This window comes from Benincasa hispida, chromosome 5 (assembly GCF_027475165.1).
Source record: "Benincasa hispida cultivar pf3 chromosome 5, pf3_genome.v1.1, whole genome shotgun sequence".
NCBI classification, from domain to species: Eukaryota; Viridiplantae; Streptophyta; class Magnoliopsida; order Cucurbitales; family Cucurbitaceae; genus Benincasa; species Benincasa hispida.
This window is the reverse complement of record NC_143482.1, coordinates 10,461,099-10,486,193: the sequence shown is the minus strand read 5'-3', so window position 1 is coordinate 10,486,193 and position 25,095 is coordinate 10,461,099. Positions and strand designations below refer to the sequence as shown.

The 25,095-nt window shown below is 30.1% G+C and overlaps 1 protein-coding gene across 1 annotated transcript; it reads right to left on the bottom strand.

Annotated features, from left to right (window-relative positions):
* Window positions 1–16,738: 16,738 nt before the first annotated feature.
* Window positions 16,739–18,958, bottom strand: LOC120078462 (transcription factor MYB41-like). The gene is made up of 3 exons (XM_039032729.2): window positions 18,620–18,958; window positions 17,573–18,226; window positions 16,739–17,043 (listed from the first exon to the last, which is right to left on the bottom strand). Exons 1-3 carry the CDS (start codon window positions 18,880–18,882, stop codon window positions 17,031–17,033), a joined length of 930 nt encoding a protein of 309 aa, XP_038888657.2. The 5' UTR covers window positions 18,883–18,958; the 3' UTR covers window positions 16,739–17,030.
* Window positions 18,959–25,095: the final 6,137 nt, after the last annotated feature.

Sequence of the window (25,095 nt, the reverse complement as noted above, 5' to 3'; positions counted from 1 at the left end):
TCCTTTCTCTTATCCATTTACAGATTTTAGACGAAATTCATGTCTATTATAATCTAAATGTATGAATGTGTTATATTATTGAAGATAAATCAATAACACTGATACACATTATACCTTGTGTATATATGATTTGATATTCTATTGATATATCTAAAATCTTGAATGGTAAAATCAGAATACTAAAAATTGAAAATAAAAATTTAAATATTTTGCTATATTTGCAAAACTCAAAAGTTGTCCCTATATCAAATGTGAAAAGCATTTTGACAACCCAATCAAATGAATATATCTATATCAGGCACACAAAGTATAACATTAACATACTGAGATCGTTTGCCACAATTATCGTCGATATCTTCGTCGTTTACATAATTGTATGTCAATCAAATAGGAAATATATTGATATACCCAATTATTATTGTTCGACGGGGTCGAAATTTACCTGTTCTTCAATCATGTCCAATACGTTGACAACGACTACTTTTTATGTGCTTTTATAATTTACAAATTAGAGGCATCATTAGTTTTCAAGGTCTTCACATTTTATGTTTAACCAAGGTAATACATTATCATCAACCTTTTACCATGCTTCCAATCAAAACGGTTACTGATGACTGAAATATGTATGTGTTAGATTGGTTTAAAAATATACTAAGAAAATGATGGTAAAGTGCAAGTGCACTTTGTCAACAAGTAATAATATGAAAAGCATTCCAAGTATTGTATCGTATTAGATTGTTTGCAAATTTCAGGTTTAAAATGAATACTTTCAAGCTGAAACCGAAGATAACTAACAAAATAAGGAAGAATGATTTGTGCTAGTAAATAACAAATGACAATGAAAAGCATGAGATTTAATTAAATTTTAAGTCTTAAAACAAGCAACTCAGAAACCGCAATTGTATTGCACTTGCGTTGTACCTTGTGCTATGAACCAAGTTCATCTTCTATTCAATCTTGATTTCAAGTACCTTTAAAAGCATAAATAATTAGATAGCTAAATCTAAAGATAACTATAACTTAGATTAATTAATATGTAACCCTTTAGTTTTTATAGTATGCATTATGTCTAAGGTCATGCAACGTCTTATGTCTAGGCCTTTAGTTCCATATTCCCTTATACATCTTTTATGTTAACTCATTGGTCAATATAAATAAACAATATCATTAAATTCAATGGAAAATAACATAAAGAAATGGATGGAAATGCGATCTCAATTTTCCAAGCCAACTCATTCTTTTTAGGGTATCCAAAAGATCGACTCTCTTAAATAATTTAACTCATAATGAAATGAACTAAAAGTAGCTTTATTGATAGAGAATTTATACATACAACATGAATACAAATTTGAATAAAAGGATAAAAAGAAATAAAATAAAACAACAACTAAAATATATGGAAAAATGGTCATATTCAACCCTCGTAAAATTTCCACACTTAAATAATATTCTCTTTGGCTCAAGTCAATCTCTTTCAAAGAAAATTTCACCTTATTGTTGGATTTAATGTCTTAAATCTCGTTGATCTTATAGTTTGTAATTTGTAAATACAAATGATTTATTTAATAAAAAAAGAAGTATTTTATTCGACATTTATAGTGCATTAACTCAATCCAATAAACTAAGATCCAAGGTTATTTTATATAGCTTGAACAGTATATGGATAAGATTGAGTGCCTTATATCCTAGTGACACTATGGATACGACCCACTTTGTAAGTGCTAGAATAGTTGTAAGTGTTATAAACAATTTGATCCAAATTGTTCATGAGAGACATGTAAGTGGGGTATTCCGCATAAAGAGTTTGTATAAGACCGGACGGAGAAATGATTAATCTCTTTGTATAACACCGTTAACTAAAGAGAATAACATTGCATAAGATGACAGTAGGTAACTTAATCTTAATCTTGAGTGAGTTATGGACTTATGTCTATGAGAGAATTATTTGATTTGTATGAGTGAGAATGACCAAAATCATCGACTCAATAAGCCTACAATTTTGGAGATTTATGACCTAAGAGGTTCAAGCATCTTGATTCTCCCTAAGAATAGCTGGGTAGCCTCATGGTGGTGTTCTTGCTATTCTGACCTAGGAGGTTCAAGCAGTGGAATTTCACGAAAGTTCTTGAAGAATATTGTCTTCAAACTGTCGTAATGTCATCGCGATGTGGAGCGGCTGACGTCCTTTCATATAAGGTTTCTTTCAAGTGAAAGATTTGAGGTCGCCACCAATCATTATGGGTGTGATTGGCCACCTATTTCAAAAGAAAAAAATGTGGTCTACTTAACCGAAGTTAGGTTTTGGGGATAGTTAAGCGAAGAGAAGGTATTAGCGCTCTACAACACCCGTTTGAAAACATCTCATTTTTGTTATCCAATTTATTTTATAAAAACAAAGGTCCTTATTTGAAAAAAAAATTATGAAAAAAAAAATGTTAATGAAATTAAACAAAATACAACTAATGAATAGTTCTCATGTAGAGGTGTTCCCTTACGGTCAAATTAAATACCTCAACCTAGACAGAACTTATTGCTAGTTAATTTTATTTAAATTAATTTCAAACTTTGTTTTGAAATACAATTTAGAAGATGAACATTACATTAACATCTAAATGTCAAAATAAATGTAGACAATGTCTCACCAAATCTTGCTCTAACTTTAAATAATAAAGTATTTGTGAGTAGACAAACAACCATTAATTTATTATCATGTCGATGTTTGAATTCACTAATTAGAAAAATATTTACCTAAAGAATTTGATATATTTGACAATCTCAACTCCGTCATAGGATTAACATGATAGTTAAATAAATGTCTCATGTGGATCAAAGCACATTTTAGAAGTAAAATATGAATCGATCCTTATGAGTAGTATAAGTCTTTTAAAAGAAGATCGAAATTTATTTTGTAAACCAAGGTGAAAATCTAATTGAAGCTTTATTTAGAAAACTCAAAGTGGAATGAAATTGAAATTCATTTGAAACTTTGAATTAAAACCAATTTAAAAATCATTTACGAAAGATTCAAATTAAAAGTGAGATTGATGTTGCTTTTAGAAATCCCAAATTGAAATGATTCCAAACCATTTAAATCAAATTGAATTTTATTTAGAGAATTCAAATTAAAACAAATTTAAAATATTTTGGAACCTAAATTTGAATGAAATTCAAATTCAAATGAAAAATGTGAATTAAAATCAAATTAAAATTCATTTATGAAAATATCAAATTAAAGTTGAAATCAAAATGTTTTAGAAATTCAGCATTGAAATGATTCAAACTTTATTTTAGTCAAATTGAAGGACTAGACATCAAATTGACATTGAAGTTCTTTTTTAAAACTCTAAGGTAAAACAATATTCAAATGAAATTTTGAATGACTAAAGCTAGACCAAAGTCTCGTTAAATCAAATCTAAAAAATAATGAGGAAACAAAATTGAAATTCTTTTGAAATTTCAATCAATATGGAGGGAATTAAATTAAACTCTTTTGGAATATTTCAAAAGGAAATTGAAGTGTAATTTAGAAAAAATTGAAATTAAACCAAATTAAAACTCCAAGTTCTTATTTGAAAATTCTTAAACGTTAAGTTAAATTATGATTTATACACACAATTCAAATTGAAACTAAATTAACATTTTTGTGGTCAAACTAATTAAAATCCATTTGAAACAGAATCAGAGTAATCTAAACCAATTTAAAGCTTGTTACTCTGATGGGCTTTGAAAATGCTAAAAAACAACTGAATGGTTTTGGGCTTTGTAAAAAAAAAAATAGGCCCAAAGAGGAAAACAACTTGCTGCTTTTAGAAATTAGCTTGAAGTTAATACCTTGTGCTACAAGCACAATCCACGTGAAGGAAGATCTTGACCTTACACATTGATGATAAAATTTAATTACAAGCACTCATTGAAAATGGATTGATTTGAATGACTAACAAAAGGTTATTCTTTCTTTTAGATGCAAAACGAGAGAGAAAGAAAAATGAAGAAGAGCTGCCGAAATGCTGCAAGAATAGGGATGGAGTTGAAGAACCTGAGCAAGAAGATGAAGTAGATGAAGAGAAGAAGCAAGGACACCAAGGATTAATGTCGTTCGGCCCAAAAATAGCCTACATCCACGGAGAGAAGCTATTCATTAAGAGATGGAGAGATTTTTTCTTTTTACAGATGAGTATCTTACTCTTTCGTTCTTTTTATGTTTATTTTTCTAAGTACACAAGTAAAGACTACAAATGTATTTATAGACTGTTCTGTGTATAGTTGAATCAACAAACTTTAAAGTTGATTTCACCTTCTTTTATTAACAATCTCCACCTTGAAATTTAACTTCAAGTAGTTTCTTCAGCTTCTCTTTGCTAACCCTCTTTTTCTTCAACCTTTATCTCTCAGCTCAAACCCTATAATATCGAGGCATTTTTGAAGTTTGAGCTGAGTGACAGTCTTGGTTAACATATCAGAAGCATTCTCTGAAGTATATACTTTTAACACCTCAACCTGTTTGTTTTCAATCTGTTCTCGTATAAAATGAAATTTCACATCTATGTGTTTCGTTCTGTTGTGATATTGAGGATGCTTAGATAAATGTATAGTACTTTGATTATCACAAAAAATCTTTACTGTATCTTGCTTAATCCCAAAATCACGTAAGAGTCGTTTTAGCCATAGTCCCTCCTTTACTGCTTCTGAAAGTGCTATAAATTCAGCTTCAGTAGTGGAGAGGGCTACTACTGACTGTAATGTAGCCTTCCAACTTAGAACACACCTTTCATATAGGAAGATATAACCTGATAGTGATCGTCTCTTGTCTAAGTCTCCAGCATAGTCAGAGTCAACATATCCTACTAATTCTGGTTCTTTGTCTGATAATTGCTGATACAATAGTCTAGCACTTGAAGTGCCTTTAAGATACCTCATCATCCATTTAGTTGCCTCCCAATGCCTCTTACCCGGATTAACCATGTACCTATTTACCAGACTTGTAGCATAAACAATATCTGGCCTTATAGAAATCATTAGGTACATTAAACTTCCCATAACTTGGGAATAAGGAATAATTGACATTATCTTCAAATGTTCAATGTCTGATTCTTTTGGTGAATTCTCTACTGAAAGTTTGAAATGATTTGCAATAGGAGTACAAACTTATTTAGCTTCTATCATGTGATATTTTTTGAGTAACTTTTGACAATATCGTGACTGATAAATGCTAAGTTTGCATGATTTTCTGTTTCTGATTATGTCAATGCCTAAAATTCTGTTTGTATTACCTATGTCCTTTATTTCAAATTCTGATTTAAGTAGATCTTTAACTTTATTTAAGTCTTGCATTGTTGTTCTTGATAGCAACATATCATCCACATAGAGAAGTAGATAGATAGGATGTGCGTAGGTGTTAGTGTTTATATAAACACAACTATCATAAGAACTCTTAGTAAAACCATTCTTCTGTACAAAATCATTGAATCTTCTGTTCCAATACCTAGGAGACTGTTTAAGGCCATATATTGACCTTTTAAGCAGACAGAAATGATCTTCTTTCCCTTTGACTTCATATCCTTTAGGTTGGCTCATATAAATGACTTCATCTAAGAAACCATGTAGGAAAGCTGTTTTAACATCAAGTTGCTCCAGCTCTAGATCATGTTAAGCCACAATGGACAGTAAGAGTTCGATAGAAGTTTTCTTGACCCCAGGAGAAAATATCTCATTGTAGTCAACACCTGGTCTTTGAGTTAATCCCTTAGCAACTAACCTAGCCTCATATCTCTAGGTCCTTGGCCATTAGGGAATCATTTCTTATATTTATAAACCCATTTGGATGCAATTGGTTTACACCCTTTAGGCAAGAGATCCCAAGTGTCTTTCTTAACAAGTGAATCAACTTCCTCATTTATTGCCTCTATCCACAATTTAGCTCTAGAATAACTTACTGCTTCTTCAAAAGTAGAGGGTTCAACTTCATTATTTAGGTCTGAAGCATTTAGAGCTAAATTGATATAGTCATCATATCATTAAGGGGGCACTATAGTTCTTCTTTGCCTATCTCTTGCTAAGCTATAACCCCTTAAATCTGGTTCCTCTTGCTCTGGATTAGAAATAGCATCTTCTATATCTTCTTCATAATGAGGTAATTGATCAAAATGTGATTCTGAGCTTAAGGGTTCAGTAGTAGAGTTTAGAACTTGCTTCACCTCAATTGTATCATACTTTCCTTGAGGTGTTGTAATAGTTGGAGTAGGTTTTTGCATGAACATCTCAGTCTCCCTGAAAATGACATCTCTACTAGTAATACACCTTTTTTCTGTAGGATGCCACATTTTGAATCCTCACCCCTTCAGTGAAGCCCAAGAACATACATTTCACTGCTCGGGCAGCCAACTTCCCCTTGTTCTGATGTATAAAACCTGTGCAACTAAACACCCTTAGATTATTTAGGTTAGGAGGATGTTTGGTCCACCCTTTTTCTGGAGTTAGAAGTCAAGAGAGGCATGAGGGCATCTATTAAGAGTATAGACTGTGTATGATGTTGCCTCAGCCCAAAACTTCTCAGAAAGAATAACATCTGATAAGAGACTTCTCACTCTTTCCATGATTATTCTATTCAATCTCTCTGCCATCCCATTTTGTTGAGGTGTATACCTAACAGTTTTGTGTCTAATGATCCGCTGTTGTCTACAAAAAATACTAAACTCTTTTGCACAGAACTCAAACCCATTATCAGTTTTAAGACACTTTATTTGGTAGACAGTTTTTCAACCATAGTCTTCCATTCTTTGAATTTATCAAATACCAAGTCCTTAGATTTAAGGAAAAATATCCAACATTTTCTAAAGTAATCATCTAAAAAAGTTAAAAAATACCTGGCTCCACTCAAGAATTGGAAAGGTGAAGGCCCCCATAGGTTCGAATGCACATAATCAAAGATAGCCTTGGTTGTATGTTGAGCCTTGACAAAACTCTGCCTTGTAGCTTTTCCTATCACACAATGCTCATAGAAGGATAAGCTTTGATGAATTCCCTTAGGTAGAATTCCTTGATTGACAAGAGCTTGTAGACCTTTGGCACTAATATGAGAAAGTCATTTGTGCCAAAGATCTCCTTCAGTAGGTTGTTTAGAAGTCACAACTAAGGCTGAATGTAATTTCTGAACTCTTTAAACAGCATAGACCCCATTTATCTTGATCCCTCTGAAAATAGGCTTACTATTCTTCAAAACTTCACAATAGCCTTCCTTTCCTCTATATTCACAGCCAATTGAATTAAGCATGCCTAGTGAAATCAAATTTTTCTTCAACGTAGGCACATGTCTAACATTTCTTAGTAATTTGATTGACCCATCTTCAAGCTTGAATGACACAGAACCAATACCAACCACTGAACATGAGTTATTATTACCCATGTATACTGAGCCTCCATCCAGATCTTTGTAAGTGTTGAACTAGTCCTTGTGGGGTGCCATATGAAAAGAACACTATGAGTCTAGAACCCAATCTAGGTTCTTATCTGATCCTTCTTCTACCTTTTGATTTGATGTAGCTAAGGCATCTGAATAGAAATAGGAGTCCTCACAGACTGAGGCTTCTCCTGGCTGACTTTGCTGGTTTTTCTGTTGAGGCTGTGACTGTGATTGCTTATTGTGACTGTGATTGCTTATTCTTCTGTTCATTTTTCTATTTCAAGGGTCTACAGTTCTTGATTAGATGCCCCAACTTCTTACAATATTTGTATCTAACCTTGGTTTTTTCTTTACCTTCTTCTGTTGAATTTTGCTTCCCATTTTTTCTTGTTGCTCTGTTTAGACTTCCTTTTAATAAATAAACTCTCAACACTGGGTTTATCTTCTTTGCTGGTTAGGAGTTCCATTTCTATGATTTTAAGGGCTGAAATTATTATATCATTTGTTAGAGAATCTCTACCATACTTTAGGACAGGCTTAACATCCTTATAGGAACCTGGAAGTGAGTTAAGAAGCATAAAAGCTTCATTATCAATTCCAATCTCTTCACCTTGAGTCTTAAATTCGGTTGTAATCCTCTTGAAGTCATCTAGATTTTCTATTAAGGACTTTAAGGAGATCATCTTGAAGGTGAAAAACCTTTCCCCCAAGAAAAGCTTGTTCGGAAGGTTCTTTGTCTCATACAACTCATTCAACTTAGTCCACATCTTGAATGTTGTTTCTTGGTCAATTACTTATCTTAATACATTGTCTGACAAAATAAGAACAAGAGTACCACGAGCAATTAGCTCCATATTCTCCCTCTCTTCTTCTGTTGCTATTATAGGTAGCTTGGTTGGATCTTCAGGAGCTTTGTGAGCCCTTTGTTGCCCCATGACATGACCGATTTGATCTTGGCTTTCCATAAGCCAAAATCTCCTTTCCCATCAATTTTTTCAATATCATATCTTGCTACTACCATTTCTTTTCCTTTGATTTCAAAAAGCTCCAAGATTCACTTTCTTTTAGTTCTTGATTAATCTTGAAGTTTTCTTGCAAGCTCTTATACCACTTGTTATTCTGATGAGCTTTGACAACAAAATGATTTTGGGCTTTGCAAAAGAAAAATAGGCTCGAAGAGGAAAATCACTTATTACTTTTAGAAATCAACTGGAAGCTAATACCTTATGTTAAAAGCACAATCCACGTGAAGGAAGATCTTGACCTTACACATTGACGATCAAATTTAATTATAAGCACTTACTGAATATGGATTAATTTGAATAACTAACAAAAGGTTATTCTTTCTTTTAGATGAAAAAAGAGATAAAAGAAAAATGAAGAAGAGCTGCCGGAATGCTACAAGAATAGAGATGGAGTTGAAGAACCTGAGTAAGAAGATGAAGTAAATGAAGAGAAGAAGCAAGGACACCAAGGATTAACGTCGTTCGGCCCAAAAATAGCCTACATCCACGGAGAGAAGCTGTTCATTAAGAGATGGAGAAAATTTTTCTTTTTTACAGATGAGTATCTTACTCTTTCATTCTTTTGATGTATATTTTTCTAAGTACACAAGTAAAGACTACAAATATATTTATAGACTATTCTGTGTCTAACTGAATCAACAAACTTTGAAGTTGATTTTACCTTCTTTTATTAACAAAGCTATTTGAATAACCCAAAATCAATACAAAATATATATAAACATTTTCTTTTAAAAGCAAAGCAAGAGGGAATAAAAATAATAATAAAACTAAAAAAAAAAAAATAGAGAAAACCCACCATTTACTACTTTATCAATTCCAACACCTATTTTTCTCTTTTCTTTTTCCTTTCTTCTTCCTCATTTCCTCCCATGATTTTGCTCTTTTTTTTCCTTTCTCTTCAATAACCACTTCTTATTTTGAAGGTTATAGGTGGATGGTCGTCATCGGAATTGCTACTACGCTGTTGATGGAAAGCTCAACAGAGTTTGTCTCTTTTTCCTCACTATGTTTTCACCCTCTCCCTTTCACTATTGTTTTTTTCTAATCTCCTCACCCGTCTATTTTTTTTCTTAATCTCCTTCTCTTCACCTATGTCCTCACTTTCCATATTTATAAGGATAAAAAGTGGCCTAAAATTAGCTCAAAAGTTAGTATGAAGTGTGAGAAAATGGGGAGTAAAGAAAGGGGAAGTGAGAAAATGGGGGAAGAGAGGATGGAAGGAGAGAAACAGGGAAGAAGGAATAATGGGAATAACACTTTGAAGGTAGAATTAATCGTTACAAGCTATTCAGGGTTAATTTGAAGCAATTAGAAGCTAATTTGAGCAATCAAAATTCAAAAGGACGTGAATAGACGAAAACACCCCTGGATAAAGCGTTGCAACGCTCAAACGAGCGTATGCTATAAGCCAGTAGTTATCCATTTTGGGAAAAACAGGGCAGCATTGCAACGCTACGAATTGAAGACGGAAGTGCGCTGCAAGGCAGAGTAGCACTGATGCTACTCTGTTCGGCGTTGCAACACTAGTTGCAGCATTGCAATGTTGTGACACTGCTCTATATATAGTTTTCTTCGCTTTAGGTCAGAAGAGGATGCCACCTTCGGCCCCCAGCCGAATTTCCCCTTTCTTCTCTCTTCCACTTTGTATTTTGGGTGTTTCTTTAGTAATTTATCGAGTAAATGCTGGATTGTACCCTCTCCATCTCCATGGAAAGGTAAGATTTTGGATTCTTAGTTTAGGGATTCGGAGGAACTCGATGTAATTTTGTAAGATTTCGATTTATTGATGTATACGAACTTGTTTATGGGTTTTAATTCGAATTTACATTTATGAATTGCATGATTTTAATTGTCGATTGATACCCAATGACTTTATTGTGTAATTCTAATGTTTTTTGATTAACTTATAATATGTGATATATAATTATAGGTTAATCCCAATAGAAGAAATAGGTTAGTTGGGCAAAAAAGACTACTCCTAGCAACCTAGATAAAAATTATATTGATTGTTTAATTAGACGTTGGAAGTTAAACACTCATATTAGTGTAATCCCTATAACTTAATGCAATTTATCAATTTGTATGAAGCTGATTCATTTTCTGTACATTTTGATTAATTAGATAATTAGGACCATTGTTTGGGATTCCAATCAATTGGGCTAAGTATAAATAAGAAGTTTAAGTCATAAATTGGTTCAATGAACTAAATTACATTGGGTGAATCCATTCTTCTAAGCTAAGATATCTTGATTAATTGCACTTCTATCTTTACTTTTCTTGCACTTTATTTTATGCAATTTCATTTATTAATCCACACCAACCCCTCCCCCCCTTCCAATTTATCTCTTTAACCGAAAGCAAGCTTTGATTAAGTAATCTTCCACGCTTCCTTGAGGTTCGACCCATGACTTGCCGCTTGTACTACTAGTTAGTATAAGTAGTTGGTTCAGGGATTTATAAATATTATTTGTGTAGTGAAGGTTTATGGGCGATGGTAAACTCGACCCTACCAATAAACGATTTGCACCGAGATTGCACCGATTTTTCTTTCAATGTAGTGGTTTTCACACCCCCAACAATTCATATTTGATTTTGATGACAACTAACACCATTTGTCTATTCCAAACCTTCCCAATCTGACCTCATGGAGTCCATTCACAAAGTTATTTTTGATTCTTGAAGTTTGAGTGCCCATATCTCTCTATTCGCTCGACCCTACAAATGCCCAGACCTATCTGCCCGCGCAAAAGCTTAGATCCTCCGCACTCACCACCCCCTATCATAGCCAAACCTCATTTCTTAGTGGAGCAAGAAACAAACTTTTGTTTCACATTCCAGTACAAAATTCTAATATCGTTCACTTACTAATACTACTCTAAGTTACTATAACTTCACTGGCTTCTTCTTAATATGGTTGTTCCTCAACAACATGTTTCTAGACTTCATTGTGACAATACGTCAGTGAATTAGAATTAGAAACCCTTTTGGGATGAGAACCCCTAATTCCCAAGCACTAAAACTCTCAAATCAATGAATTTCAACCCTAAGGTTTGGGTTAAACATGGATTGCCTTAAGCTCAAAGATTTTTAGATAAAATAATAAATTCCTTACCCAAGGTTCGAACACTCCATAAGATAGGATGATCAATCTCACTTGAATGTGCTTGGCATGCAACTCAACACATGACTTGCAAAATTGAAGAAGCTCTCTTAGCTAACCTTGAAAGAAAAAGCTAAAATGCTAAATTCAATTCATCATTGAACTTAATTTGAACAAGCCAAAAGCAAGACTTTAAATAGTCTCCCAATAAAAACCCTAATACAACATAGTAAAATGACAAAATTACCCATACTTAAATGTCATAAAAAAGGATAAAAATATTAAAATTAAATCAAAATTATAAATAAAATTTAATTAATAATTTGATGCTTGGACGGTCCATATTAAAATTGTAGTGCCATATAGATTGCTTACAATGGTGTATTCCATGAATGTATCCTCCATATTGAAGATATTTGTCACTTTGTTCATCTTCATCTTCTTAGGTTGTATGTCCTAAAAATCGCAGTTTATAAAATTAAACATATTCTATTTGCAAGAAAGATGTCAGTGAGGTTTATTCAATAAAACTATTATTGAATATATAAATTGCACTTGTAAAAATTAAATCCAATAAACTAACGAACCCCTGGCTATACCATGAATACTTGAACTTTATGTAGAGACATAAAAGAGGATTAGGTTTGAGTATATAGCCAAAATGGTCTATAAGTATAAGGATAGGTTTGGGTACCTTATTCTAGGAACATTATGAATGCGACCCGCTATGTATTTGATACTAACAATGTGATCCCGAAATCATTCATGTGGAGACATGCAAGTGGAGGCATCCTATGCAAAAGATGTTTGCATAAGATCGGACGATGAAATAGTCACTTTTTCTTTATAACTACCGTTTACTGTTAAAATTAACTATTTCAATATGATAATCTAAGGTAGATTGATCTCAATCCTGAGCTAACTATGAACTCTTGTTTATTCGGGATCGTCCTTTAATCTGCATGGGTGAGAGTGGTTCAATAGCTCAGCTCAATAAGCCTCCAATTTTAAGGGTAAGACCGAGTAGTTAGCTGGGGACATAGTTTTGCAAGATAAAATTCACTCCTACTCGCCTTAGGGTTAGTAGATAGGTTGTTCCTTTATGTACTGACTCCTAATTTGAACAAAGGGGCCTCACCCTCTCTATGATTGAGAGGGACTCGGTTTATTGGTAGGACTATAAACTATTTAGTGAACCAATGGAGACTTAAGAAGCAAGATGTATTACAGAGATAAAACAATAACTTTGACCCAACTGTTAATACGAACGATCTGTGAAGGATTGACTTACTAATCATGGTTAAATCAAGTGGACAGAAATATATCTACAGTGATGAGAGTACAACTATTAGGCTTTAGTGGAGTGATTCGATAGTTAACGAATATTGATTAATTCGGTTTAAAGAGTTTGACCAATTAATCACGAATCGTTGGAGCTCATGAGAAAATTTGAAATGTTCAAATTCGAATTAAGGAAATTATTAATTATATGTGATATAATTAATCGTTTAATTATCGAATTATATAAAATTGGATAATTGGATAATATTTAAATATGATTTAAATATTAATTACATGAATAGGGATTCATGTATTAGGATTATGTGGTTTAATAATTTAATATTAAATATCAAATTTTAATTAATTAAAATAGTTTAATTAATTGGAATTAATTTTATTCAATATTATTGAAATTAATTTTTGGTTAAAATTAATTTTATAAAATTTCCCAATTTTGAAATTGGATTTCAAATTTATTTTTTTAATTAAAAATCAATTAAATTAAAATTTGAACTTAAAAAATTTTAAAAATTGATTTTCTAAAATTGGAAAATAAAACATAGTGTGTGTTTTCCACTTTGGACACTAAATTCCCACTAAAATTTAACATATTTGGTGTCAAGTTATCATGCGATCAGATTGCATGAAGTAGTTGAACAAAATTCAGTCGACTTAGCTGAGATTCTGGTTCATGCAAGCTGGTTTTTGAAAAGAGAAAAAGGTTCTCTCTTGTTCCTTACAAAAACACCAAAAAATACTATCCTAAAATCTCTCTTAATTCAATCTCATTTTGGGTTCCACCACTCAATCTAAGGTGCTAGAGAATAGTAGAGAAGATCAAGTGATGGTCTACTAGCAATTGGAGAGGAAATTTGAGCAGGGAGTTGCTGATTTGTGAAGGATTCTTCAAAAGTAAGAATTTCAGAAACCCTATTACTCTATTATGAACATGTTTACTTGATTGCTAAAATTAATGGAATTAGAGTGCTGAAGATCTAAATTGCTTCCGCTTGTTGATTGTCAATACCAACACATCTTGTGAGCAATACTCTCCTCTTACGATCCATCTCCACTACTGAGCAACCAACATATATCTTCACAAAAGTTTTGTCACTTGATCGCTTTAGTAGTTGCACCATAAACTCAAGTTGGTCGTTACACTACCATCTTGAGTTTGAGGGAAACTGTTACCATATATTGTGTGCTATAAATTAGTCAATCAAAATCTCTATTTTCATTTTAAGATTAATTGATACTTTTCTTTATCGTAATCTCTTTTGTGTATATGCTCATGTAATCCTATAATATATATAGACATTCATACTTTCTTTGTACTCTTGGGTTGTATGTTTAGAAGTGTCAATCTAGTTTGATAGATTAGATTCTGGAGATTCAATAATGTACAAAAATTCACTCTAGAGTATGAAATCTTGAAGAATAAGAACAAGTTCTCTTCTTAATTCTTGATCATTCCTTCATCATCTTTCCAAATCAAATATGTTTAGCTTTCTTGGAGTTACGTTGTCTATCATTTTATTAATACGAGTCATTCTTATTACTGTTGCGGGTTTCACTTGAATAAGGAAAATTCTCAAATGTAATTAAGATAGTTCCCTTTATCACGTAGTTTTAGTCCTTAAAATTTTAAAAGATTTATTTTTCTTCCACAAAAACTTCTGAAATATAGGTTTTGGTCGTCCTTTGCCTTTAAACACATTTGTAGTCTTCTAGTTTTTACTAAATTTTCTATTTAGTCTCTAAAGACAACATTTTTGTGTCTAATTGAGAATGTAATTAAATCTAATTTCTCAATGACCAAATTATATACAATTTGTTTCAACCTTTTATTTTAGTACAACAATTTAAGAGTGAAAAATTGAAAATGCTATGACTTTTTGTCAGGAATTACATGTCTTATTACCAAATGAATTATGCTCGTGTCGACAAAAAACTTGCTTAAACTTATAAATAGCTTTGGAAAATTATAGATGTTCTATAGACCTTCTCAATACATTTATAGCTTTTTACGACTCATATTCTTATTCCTTGGCCCTTTTTTTAAAGATATATAAAAACTTTTAGATACTAATTTTAAAGGTAGATATTTAACTTTTTATTTCTCAAGATAACTATTAATTTGACCAATACTTACTAAGAGATGGATGAAATAAAATGAAAAAAAATGACTACAACTTATTCGAATATTAATATTATTTAAAATATGACCAACCGAATCTCTCATCAATTTCTAAATAATTTAAAATAAGAAAGAGAGAGTTAGCTATAGGTTGGTAAAGAATAGGTTTCTAGAACGTAGAATGGTGTCAATAACTTGTCTTAAACGCAAATCACTCCTTTTTTTACCTAATAGACCCAACATTTTACTAACTAATTATTTGACTTTTTTTTTTATTCCCAAATAATCCTTCCATCATTAAAATATTTATCGTTCTATTTATAACTAGGATGATTCAACATTGATATTAGCGTTTAATGGATATCTTAGATATCTCGTATATCAGTTAGTCATTTTTCTAGAGAGTGAAATAACTTAATTATTAATTTAAATAACTTTTTTTTTATAAATTATTTAATTTATAGGAATGGTCGTCGATATTTATATTTTATTAATATATCTATAACTTCAATATCAATAATGACACCGATTTTGTTCTATTATTGCCCAACACATCTTTTTAATTCGGTTTTGTTCTATTATTGTCACTATACTTTCAACTGTTGAAATTTTAGTTTTTTTTACTACAATGAATCTTAACTTTTAGTTTCTCTATTTTCAATAAATGAAAATTTTTTAATATTTAAAGTTATTTTTTTTTTTATCAAAATCAATTAAATAATAATACAAAATTTCATGTAAGATAAGAAACTACTGTAGATATATTTTCACAATGTATAAAGACGACACTTCTTGAAGACTAAATTATTTGAGGAAAAAAGTCAACAAGAAACAAACTCTATTGACTAATTAAGGATGTGTTTAGAATACATTTTCAAGTGTTTAATTTAAAAAAAAAAAAGTCATTTTGAAAAAATTGAAGTGTTTTGCAATCACTCAAAATAGTTTTTGAAGTGTATTTTCAACAATTTTTGTCAAAAATATTTAAATAAAAATGATTTGTTTGAAAAACACTTTTCTCTTAAGTAAATCTTTTCTCTCAAGTAAATCCAAACGGACCCTAATTTTAAGACTTATTGACAATATATAAGTGACTAAACTTGAACAATTAAAATTACAATGACCAAAATAGAATAAAATCTAAAGTAAGGAGACCAAGATAATATTTTAACAATTATAATACTTATATTATATTGATAATATATTGATATATTTATAGATATATCCACAAAATTAATTGAAACCTTCGAATCGTGAGTAATATCGATATTTTAATCCTCGTCTTTCATACATTTGAATAATGTATAATTTATAATGCTTATATTGCTGGCTGCCTGAACAACAATAATTTCCACGCCAACTTTGACTTCCAATCCATTGTCAAAGGTCAACACACATTCATTTTCTTTTTCTTGAACAAGTAAATCTCTGTCGTTACAAAACTAATCATTTATCTCTTATTTGTCTGTCATCCAATGATTCGTTAATTAACGTTGTAGTTATGATTATGTATGTTTTTTTCTCTAATTGTTTTCTGTTTGTTGATGGGAAAAAATGATTGGGATTGCTATACATTGAAATTGATGCAGAAAGAGTAAATAATAATATAAAAAACTTATTTTTTAGTACAACAATTGCAAATATGGGAGATTGAATCTCCGACCTCTTGGATCGGAGTGCACGTTAATACCACTAAATTAAGATCATTTTGACAAACTTGAAGTATTATTATTTTATATATTGATCAAAATGATATTTGTATACAGATGAAACAAAATACACAAAGATTTAATGCAATGAACTAATTATACATTTCATATATCCTATATAACCCTAAACATCAACATGAATTTGGATAATTTGTATAACATATTACATATTGATTAAGCTACATTAAAATTTATATGAACACTATATATAATTAAAAAAGGGTTTTGTAAAAAGAATATATAAGAACAATCCACACAATAATAATCCTTCAAACACCCCATACTCAAATCAAATCATGAGATGCTACACTTTGTATAAACTCTCCATTATTTGGAAGCTTTGTGAATATATATATATATATATATATATATATATATATCAAATTGTTGATCTGCAAAAAATAGAAATTAAACAAAAGTTAGCTTATTTGTTTTGATATTAAGAGAGAGACAGAGAACATGTAATCAATCTAAAGAATATTTGTTTTGATATCTTATGTCATGGCTCTATATGTATATAATATTCTTAAATTGTTTAGGTTTCAAACAATTATTCAAATCTTTAAGCTACCTTGAAATTAAACAAATAACACCCTGAAACCTAAAGCTCTTCTCAAACCCAACCTAACAAAGGTAAAATAATGAATAGAAAAAGTTGATAAAGAAGAAAATATTCCTGATATTAGACACAAAATAATAATTTCATATAACACAAATATAACAATTTTAAATCCTATAGTTTCCACCTTTCATCTTCAAGAAAGTTTAAACATATTTTTTTAGAATTTAAAAAAAAAAAAAAAACTAAATGATTATCAAATAGGGTCTAAACTAAATTTATCGTAACTTACTAATTTGATCTTTTGAGTTTAGTTGTGATCTAAAGGTACTAAATATACTGCTTGGTAATACGAAATTTACCGAAGAATATTATTCCAATACGATCCATTTGCGTCATCATCATTCATCAAAGACTCCAAACTATCAAAAATTGAAGAGGATGCAGCAGGTGAGTTTGAATTAGTAGAGAAACACAATGGATTTGTTTCACTACTCTCAATTTGGTTGACATTTGAAGCTGAACCATCAGGAGACTCTGAAATCAATGGAGGAAGTTGATAATAATTCTCAGCTTGAAGTACATCATGACCAAAATTTCCCATTTCTTCCAAATAATTATTAGCTTTATTGATCTTGTCCCCATCTTCAAGACCCGGCACCGACACGAAACCAGTCGAAAAACCGGCCTGAAACTGGCTAGGGTTAGGGTTTTGAAGTCCATTATTAATGGTGGTAGGAATAGTAGTGGTTGGGTTTAGAAGTTGGCAAAGATTTTGTAGTAATTGAAGTTTGGCTATTTCTGCTTGCAACTTGAGTTGATCACTATTTAGAGGATTTGGTATTCCATTATTAAACAATTGAGAAAGGTTGAGGAAATGATTTAGGTCTGTTCTTGGCTTGTGTGTGCTTGGATCAATTCCCATTTGTAAAAGCTTCTTCCTCAAATGGGTGTTCCAAAAGTTTTTGATTTCGTTATCCGTCCTCCCGGGAAGATGGCTAGCGATTTTCGACCACCTACAAGTGATGGAAAAAAAATCAAAGATTAAATATATTGTAGTCAAATTTAAAAATTTTCGCCTATAAGTAAGTGAATAGGTTAAGAAAATACGAATAAATATGAATTCAAGATTAAGTAACCTACCTACTTAATTTGTATCACAAATAATCAAGAACCCACTATTTCATTTCTAAATCCATTTCTATAACCATAGAAGAAAAACATAGATTTGTGTACTAATTAAAGAGATTTCTTAAAACTTGGTGTATACCGTATTATCGAAAATTTCAAGTTAGGGAGGGTGATCCGAATTTGAACAAAAAGTCAAATTAATTTACGAAAACTATATAATCATGGTAAAGCTAGCTTTTGAGTTTAGTAATGATTTAGAAAAGAAATAAAAGTAATACCTATTTCCGAGTAGTGAATGAAGCTTGATAATGGACGATTCTTCTTCTTCGGAGAATTTTCCTCTCTTAATATCAGGTCTAAGATAATTAGTCCATCTCAATCTACAACTTTTTCCACACCTATTCAAACCAGCAAGCTTTGGGAGATTTCTCCAACTTCCATGGCCATTTTTAGCCACAAATTCAATCAATTTCTCATCTTCTTCAGGAGTCCATGGCCCTTTTTTCACACCATTTTCATCACAACAAGGAGATCTTCCCATTTTCAAACCCTAAAAATGAACTAAACACAAATAAATTTTTTTGTAGTTTGTTTTGGTGAAGAACAAAAGAAATAGAAATTGGAGATGATTTTATAGAGGAAAATTAAAGCCTTTCAAAGCAAGATAGAAGTTTTTTTTTTCAAAATGGTGATATCATGGTTACCTTTGTGAAGAGTTTAGCATACTAACAAATGAATGGCACCAAATTGTTGGATTAGGTATAGTTTTTTTTCTATCAAATAATAATACCCAATTTCTTTTCCCATTTCCTCAATTTTCAATGGTGTATTCATTTGAACTTTCATTCGAAAAGAGGTTTTTTTTTCCTAATATAAGAATAGTATTTCGACGACGATAATATATATCGTTGATATTCATCGTGTCAACTTATAAATGGTTTAGGGTTGGTTGTGACTCGGTAAAATAAGTGTTATTAAATTTTCACAAAAATATATAATAGATATTTCTACCTTTTTCTTTTTTTTTTTTTGTTTTTGAAATATTACCTTACTAAAAGAGGAGGATGTTTGAGTCCATGAAACATAAGTAGATCATTTTTTTTCTTTGACTTTGACAATATGTAGGGTGAGAATACGAACTTTTGACTTTATTGATCATCAAAGATACATATTTATTGAGGTACATATTATATTAATATGTCTAGGTAAATAAGGTAGATACATTTTAGGCCACGTTTACCAATCCATAATGAAAATTGGTATAATCGTAATAAGATTCTGTTGATAGGTCTATTGTAATGGATCACAATCTCAAACATAAATAGGTTGTTTCTGATCATGTTTATTAAAAAATATGAATCTGTCACATTTACTATTACTATTACCATTAACAATCACAGCTAGTGAGTCCCACGTGATTTTGAAATAAATCAGATTGATGACCCTACGTGCCTCAATTGGACTGCGTTCTTCAATTACAAATTTGGAAATATACCCCACATTCTATTAATATTACTTAACATACGTAAACAACAACAAATTAATCTGATGGGACTTACTTTTCAGATTCATATTGATTTATTACGTTGCATTAGATGAATATAAAAAGTATTGTTAAAATCCTGGTTAGCTTGAGGTCCTATCTAGTAAAGGTTAATCGTACTCATATTTATGCAATAAAATAAAAATTCAATTTATATATACTTCAAAGAGAGGCAATGGGAGCATTATATGAATTTGAGTTTAAAACCGACCTTTTTTTAGTTGAAAGTGAAATTTAAAATTTGTTTCTTACAAAACAAAATAAAGTGTGCAATCAACTAGTATAAACTTATATTATGAAGCTCGAGATCTAAGTTTCGATCCTCCTATATAGAAGAAAAAGAATAAAATTAATCATCTAATTGTTTTTTTTTTTTGAAAAAAAAGATTGAGTTTAGGAAATTGGTATATTCATTTGATTAGTCAAAATAAAGTTCAACCCACGATCAAAATTGTGTTTCAAGTCAAAGTGAGCTTAAGTCATGTTTACCCCACTGAAAATGTAATAGATCAATGGAAATAAAAAACAGCTACTATTATTGTTATTGTTACAGCTGAAACATTTTCACTTTTGACATTTTTACTGTTACACTACCGTTATCATTACCATTTGACCCTCAGAAGTAAAGTTAGAGCTAATGGTAACAGTAAATTTGACAAAATTTATAATTTAGAGTAAATGCGATCAAAATCAATCCAATTACATTTGCGATTCATGCTCATTCCAATTGATCCATCAATAAAATTTCATTATAATTATACCAATTTTCATTATGGTTTGGTTACATGGTCTTAGTTCAATGGTATTTGACATGACTTTCCTCTCTAGAGATCAAAAATTTGATCTCAAATCCAACAAAAACTGTGTTTTAGGAGAAAAGAAAACCCCAAATAACAAATTATTGCCTTTGTTTTTAAATAAGTTAAAATATTTTCTCCCTATATTATATTCACGGTAATCATATTTTCTTTTATGTTTCATAAAATTTCTGTATACTATATTTCTTTATAAGTTAAAACAATTTCTCCCTTTCATGTCAACGTAGAAACCATAAAAATATGAAAATGTCACTAAAAATGTTAACATGTCAATAAAAATTCATACCATGGATATAAATGAAACAATGGTCTAAGAACTTTAGTGTTGACTATATTTTTTTTTCAGTGCATTAATTGATAATCTTGTTCTTCATCTTGTCCTTAAGATGTTCTGCAATTTGTCTTTTGAGATTTTTGATGAGTTGTCCCACTCACTGTAAATTCTGTCTAGAAATGCTTTCCTTATTGGAAAATTCTTGGTGTTTATTCTTAAAAAAAAAAAAAAAATTCCTTGTTTGAGCTCAGTAGATTATGGTATGGATTTGATTCTCCTTATGTGCATATTTAAGAGTTTGGTGTACCCTTTTTAGGGTTCTGCTTTGAAGAATTATTTGTGTCTATTGTTGTGTGTGTTTGTTGTAAACTACTCGTGTGCCACTTTTTGTGATTGCGAAGCTTATATTATTTTTTATGGAGATGTCTCTAGAGATTGCATTGAAATGTTCTATTGTTTCTTGAGAAGGGATTTTCATACTTAAGTAGAGCCTAAATCTTCCAAGGAAAGTAGTTTCATTTGAAGGTGGAAGATTGAAGTTCTTGTTAATTAGGAAAGCCTAAGTGATTATTCACTAAGTTATAGGCTATTCATGTGTCATTGTAATGATCGTTTATTTATAGATAAGTAAACGTTGTAACTGTTTCACTTTATATTATTTTTTTTTTGGATACATTGGCCACAAACATAGATGATATTGTACCGAATTAGGTTACCAAACTTTATATCCTATTTTTTAGTATTTTTATATGTGCTTTACTATATGGCTTTGGAAATTATTATAACATTGTGTGTAATAAATTGCATTGTTTGTCAGATAACTCTTCTTTCAATCCGACAATGAAAATTTAAATCTTCAATTTTAAGAAAAGTAATACGTGTCAATTAATTATGGTCGAATTGGGCTAACATTATAAACTAATAATTATCCAACTCCAAGTAGAGTAAATTTTGAAATGAGAGGATAACTTTGACATCAACCTCACTTATACCTTCCCAAGGAACATCCTTGCTTTTATTTTATTTTATTAATTTAAAGAAAAATTTGAGGCAATAACATTTGGACACCTACATATACTAATTGATTTGTTTATTTAATAAAGAAGAAAAAAGAAATTGTGTAGATAGATTTTGGGACAGGAAATCAACTATATCTTAACCCTCTATGATTTTAACAGTAAATTTTGACTAGTTAATTAGGAACACAAAACAAATGGGATTTGACAATCTTTTAAATAAGCATTTTACAAAGTTGATTGATGGAGAGAATTTAAAATTATTTCTAATCTAATTAGCAGTTTAATTGAAGAAAAAAAATGTTACCAAACAAGATCTATTTTATTTAGGTCTCGTTTAATAATCATTTGGTTTTTCGTTTTTCATTTTAAAAAATTAAGTCTATGGATCTTACTTCCACCTCCAAATTTCTTTTTTTGTTATCTACTTTTTACAAATAATTTAAAAAACCAAACAAAAATTAAAACTAAAAAAAAATGTTTTTAAAATTTTGTTTTTGTTTTTGAAATTTGGCCAAGAATTCAACCATTGTACTTAGAAAAGATACAAAACATAGTAAAAAATAGGGAGGAAATAGGCTTAATTTTCAAAAATAAAAATAATTACTAAAGGAGGTTTTAATTTTTATTTTTTTTATACAATAATATCATATATGGAGATTTGCTAAGGATCATTTTAGTTTTTAGGTTGAAGTAATAACTGATATTTTCTAATAGTAATTAAATTAATTACATAATAAATATATTGATATTAACCATTAAGCAAGCTTAACTTTTAAGTACAAAAACATTATTGAAACAAAATTTTATAAATTGTTATTATAAATTTTGAAAAAAAAAAGAGAGAGAAAAAACAATGGTTTATCCCCTAATATTGGGGAGTGTTATCCATTAATAAAACCTAAAATTGATAATTATGGTCCCCGTTGATAATCATATTTTTTTTTTATTTTTGTTTTTGAAAATTAAGTCTATGGACACTACTTTCACCTCCAATTTTCTTTATTTGTTATCCATTTTTATCAATTATTTAAAAAACCAAGCCAAATTTTGATAACTAAAAAAATGCTTTCAAAAAGTTAATTTTGTTTTTGGAATTTGACTAAGAATTCAACTATTGTACTTAAGAAAGATGTAAATCATTATAAGAACCGCAGATGAAATAGGTTTAATTTTAAAAAATAAAAACAAAAAACCAGATGATTATCAAACGGAACCTATATTAATTTAAATCTTAAACTTTCATAAGTGAATCACTTCAAACCCTTGAAGCTCTCTAATATTTATTTATAATTATTTTCAAACTCAATTACAGAAATAAAATTATTCTTCCTCCAAAATCTAATCGAAATTGCAAGAAAAAATCATCACATAATTTTTTCCTAAATAAATAAAAAGAAAAAGATAGAAAAAAATAGTTTCTATCTAATTTTTTTTAGCATTTTGTTCTCTTTCGGTGAAGAAAAAAATTTATTTTAAATGATAATTTTTTTATAATTATTTTTAAATATAATAAAATGTCACTGTTTATATGATATGTATTACAAATTGAGTCATTTTACTATATTTAAGAATAACCTGTATGAAATGGATTTTATTCCAATAAAAAAATTGTATCAAGGATGCCTCATTGCAAAAGTCATCAGATTTGTCATTTTGTGATTATCCTCATTAAGCCATCAAGAAAGAATCCATCTCAAATTCCAAAATCAACTTGAAAATTCATTTCAATTATTATTCAGTCCCTCTAACTGCCCTAAACTTCAGAAAACTAAATAAATAAATATGGGATTGGAAATATAATTATTATATATATATATTATAGTCCATTACCATTCCTAGCTATTTGAGAACCATATACTTTTGAGACATTTATGTATCATTAATATAATTTACATTTCAACACTTTTTCCCAATTAAATCTCTTATACCAAACACTTACCAAACTGTGTAGAATTGAAGTTACAAACATCCCCATTTGTACTTCAAATTTCAAACCTCCAACTGCCATTACTTAATTTAAAGAAGCAATTGCTTCCATTTATCCATCACAGTTCCCACAAATATAATTAAATAATAATAATGTTCTTTTTTTAAATTATATTTTTCTAAACACTATAGTCAAATTCTTAGCAAAAATGTAATTGAGGTCCAATTTGCTTTGAATGAAAACTTCTAGAATAATGGAATTAGAAGTAAAGGGTTGAAACCTACTTTGTTTAGCATTTTTCCATTTTTATTTGAAAATGAAATCAATGAAAAAATTGATATAGTTAACTGATATCAAGTTTGCATTTTGAAGTTCGATATCCTTCCACTTCATATATTGTCAAAAAAAAAAAAAAAAAAGTTGCATATATGCAAAACCACAATCTTAAAAATTTCTATCTACTTGTTGAGACTTTCATATGTCCATGAGTCACAGGATCACAACGACATGAAAAGAATCGATGAATTGAATATCATTTTTGATAATGTCATAAAAAATTGAAGAGTTTTTAAGCTTGGGTTTTTAAGTACGTTTTCCCTTTTTAAATTACATTTGTTGACTGTTGCTAGATTTGATGGGAGAAGAAGGAAAAATACTTATTGGGGGAATGGTGTTGAGGAGATCCATAGGTTCGTTTACTTTGTTTCTCAAATATTTAATTGGCCTTATTTTTTGTGACCATTCTTCTCACACCGACTTTCCCTTTATTGAAGGTTCGTTTACTTTGTTTCTCAAATGATATAGTGATATAATCATACCATGTTTCCTTTAGATTTAAATTATCAAATTTGTACAGATGTAGTTCACTCTGTTTTGGTTTGATTGGGTCCAGTTTTTTTTATTGCCTCATAGATCCATGCATGATCTATTTTGGCAAATGTTTAGATGTCTATTACCATTTCTTTTTGCTGATAATTCTTTAGGTACTTGATTTAGTTTCATCTTAATTAGGAGGATAATGGTAATGAGTAAAAGAGAATTTTGCAACTTGAATTCTACTATTATTCATCACTTATTTTTTTTTTTCAAAATTTTGTTTTGATTTTTCATCACTTGTTTGTTGTTCCATGCCAAAGTTTTATCATTGGAACTTGGACAACTATGAATGTCCCA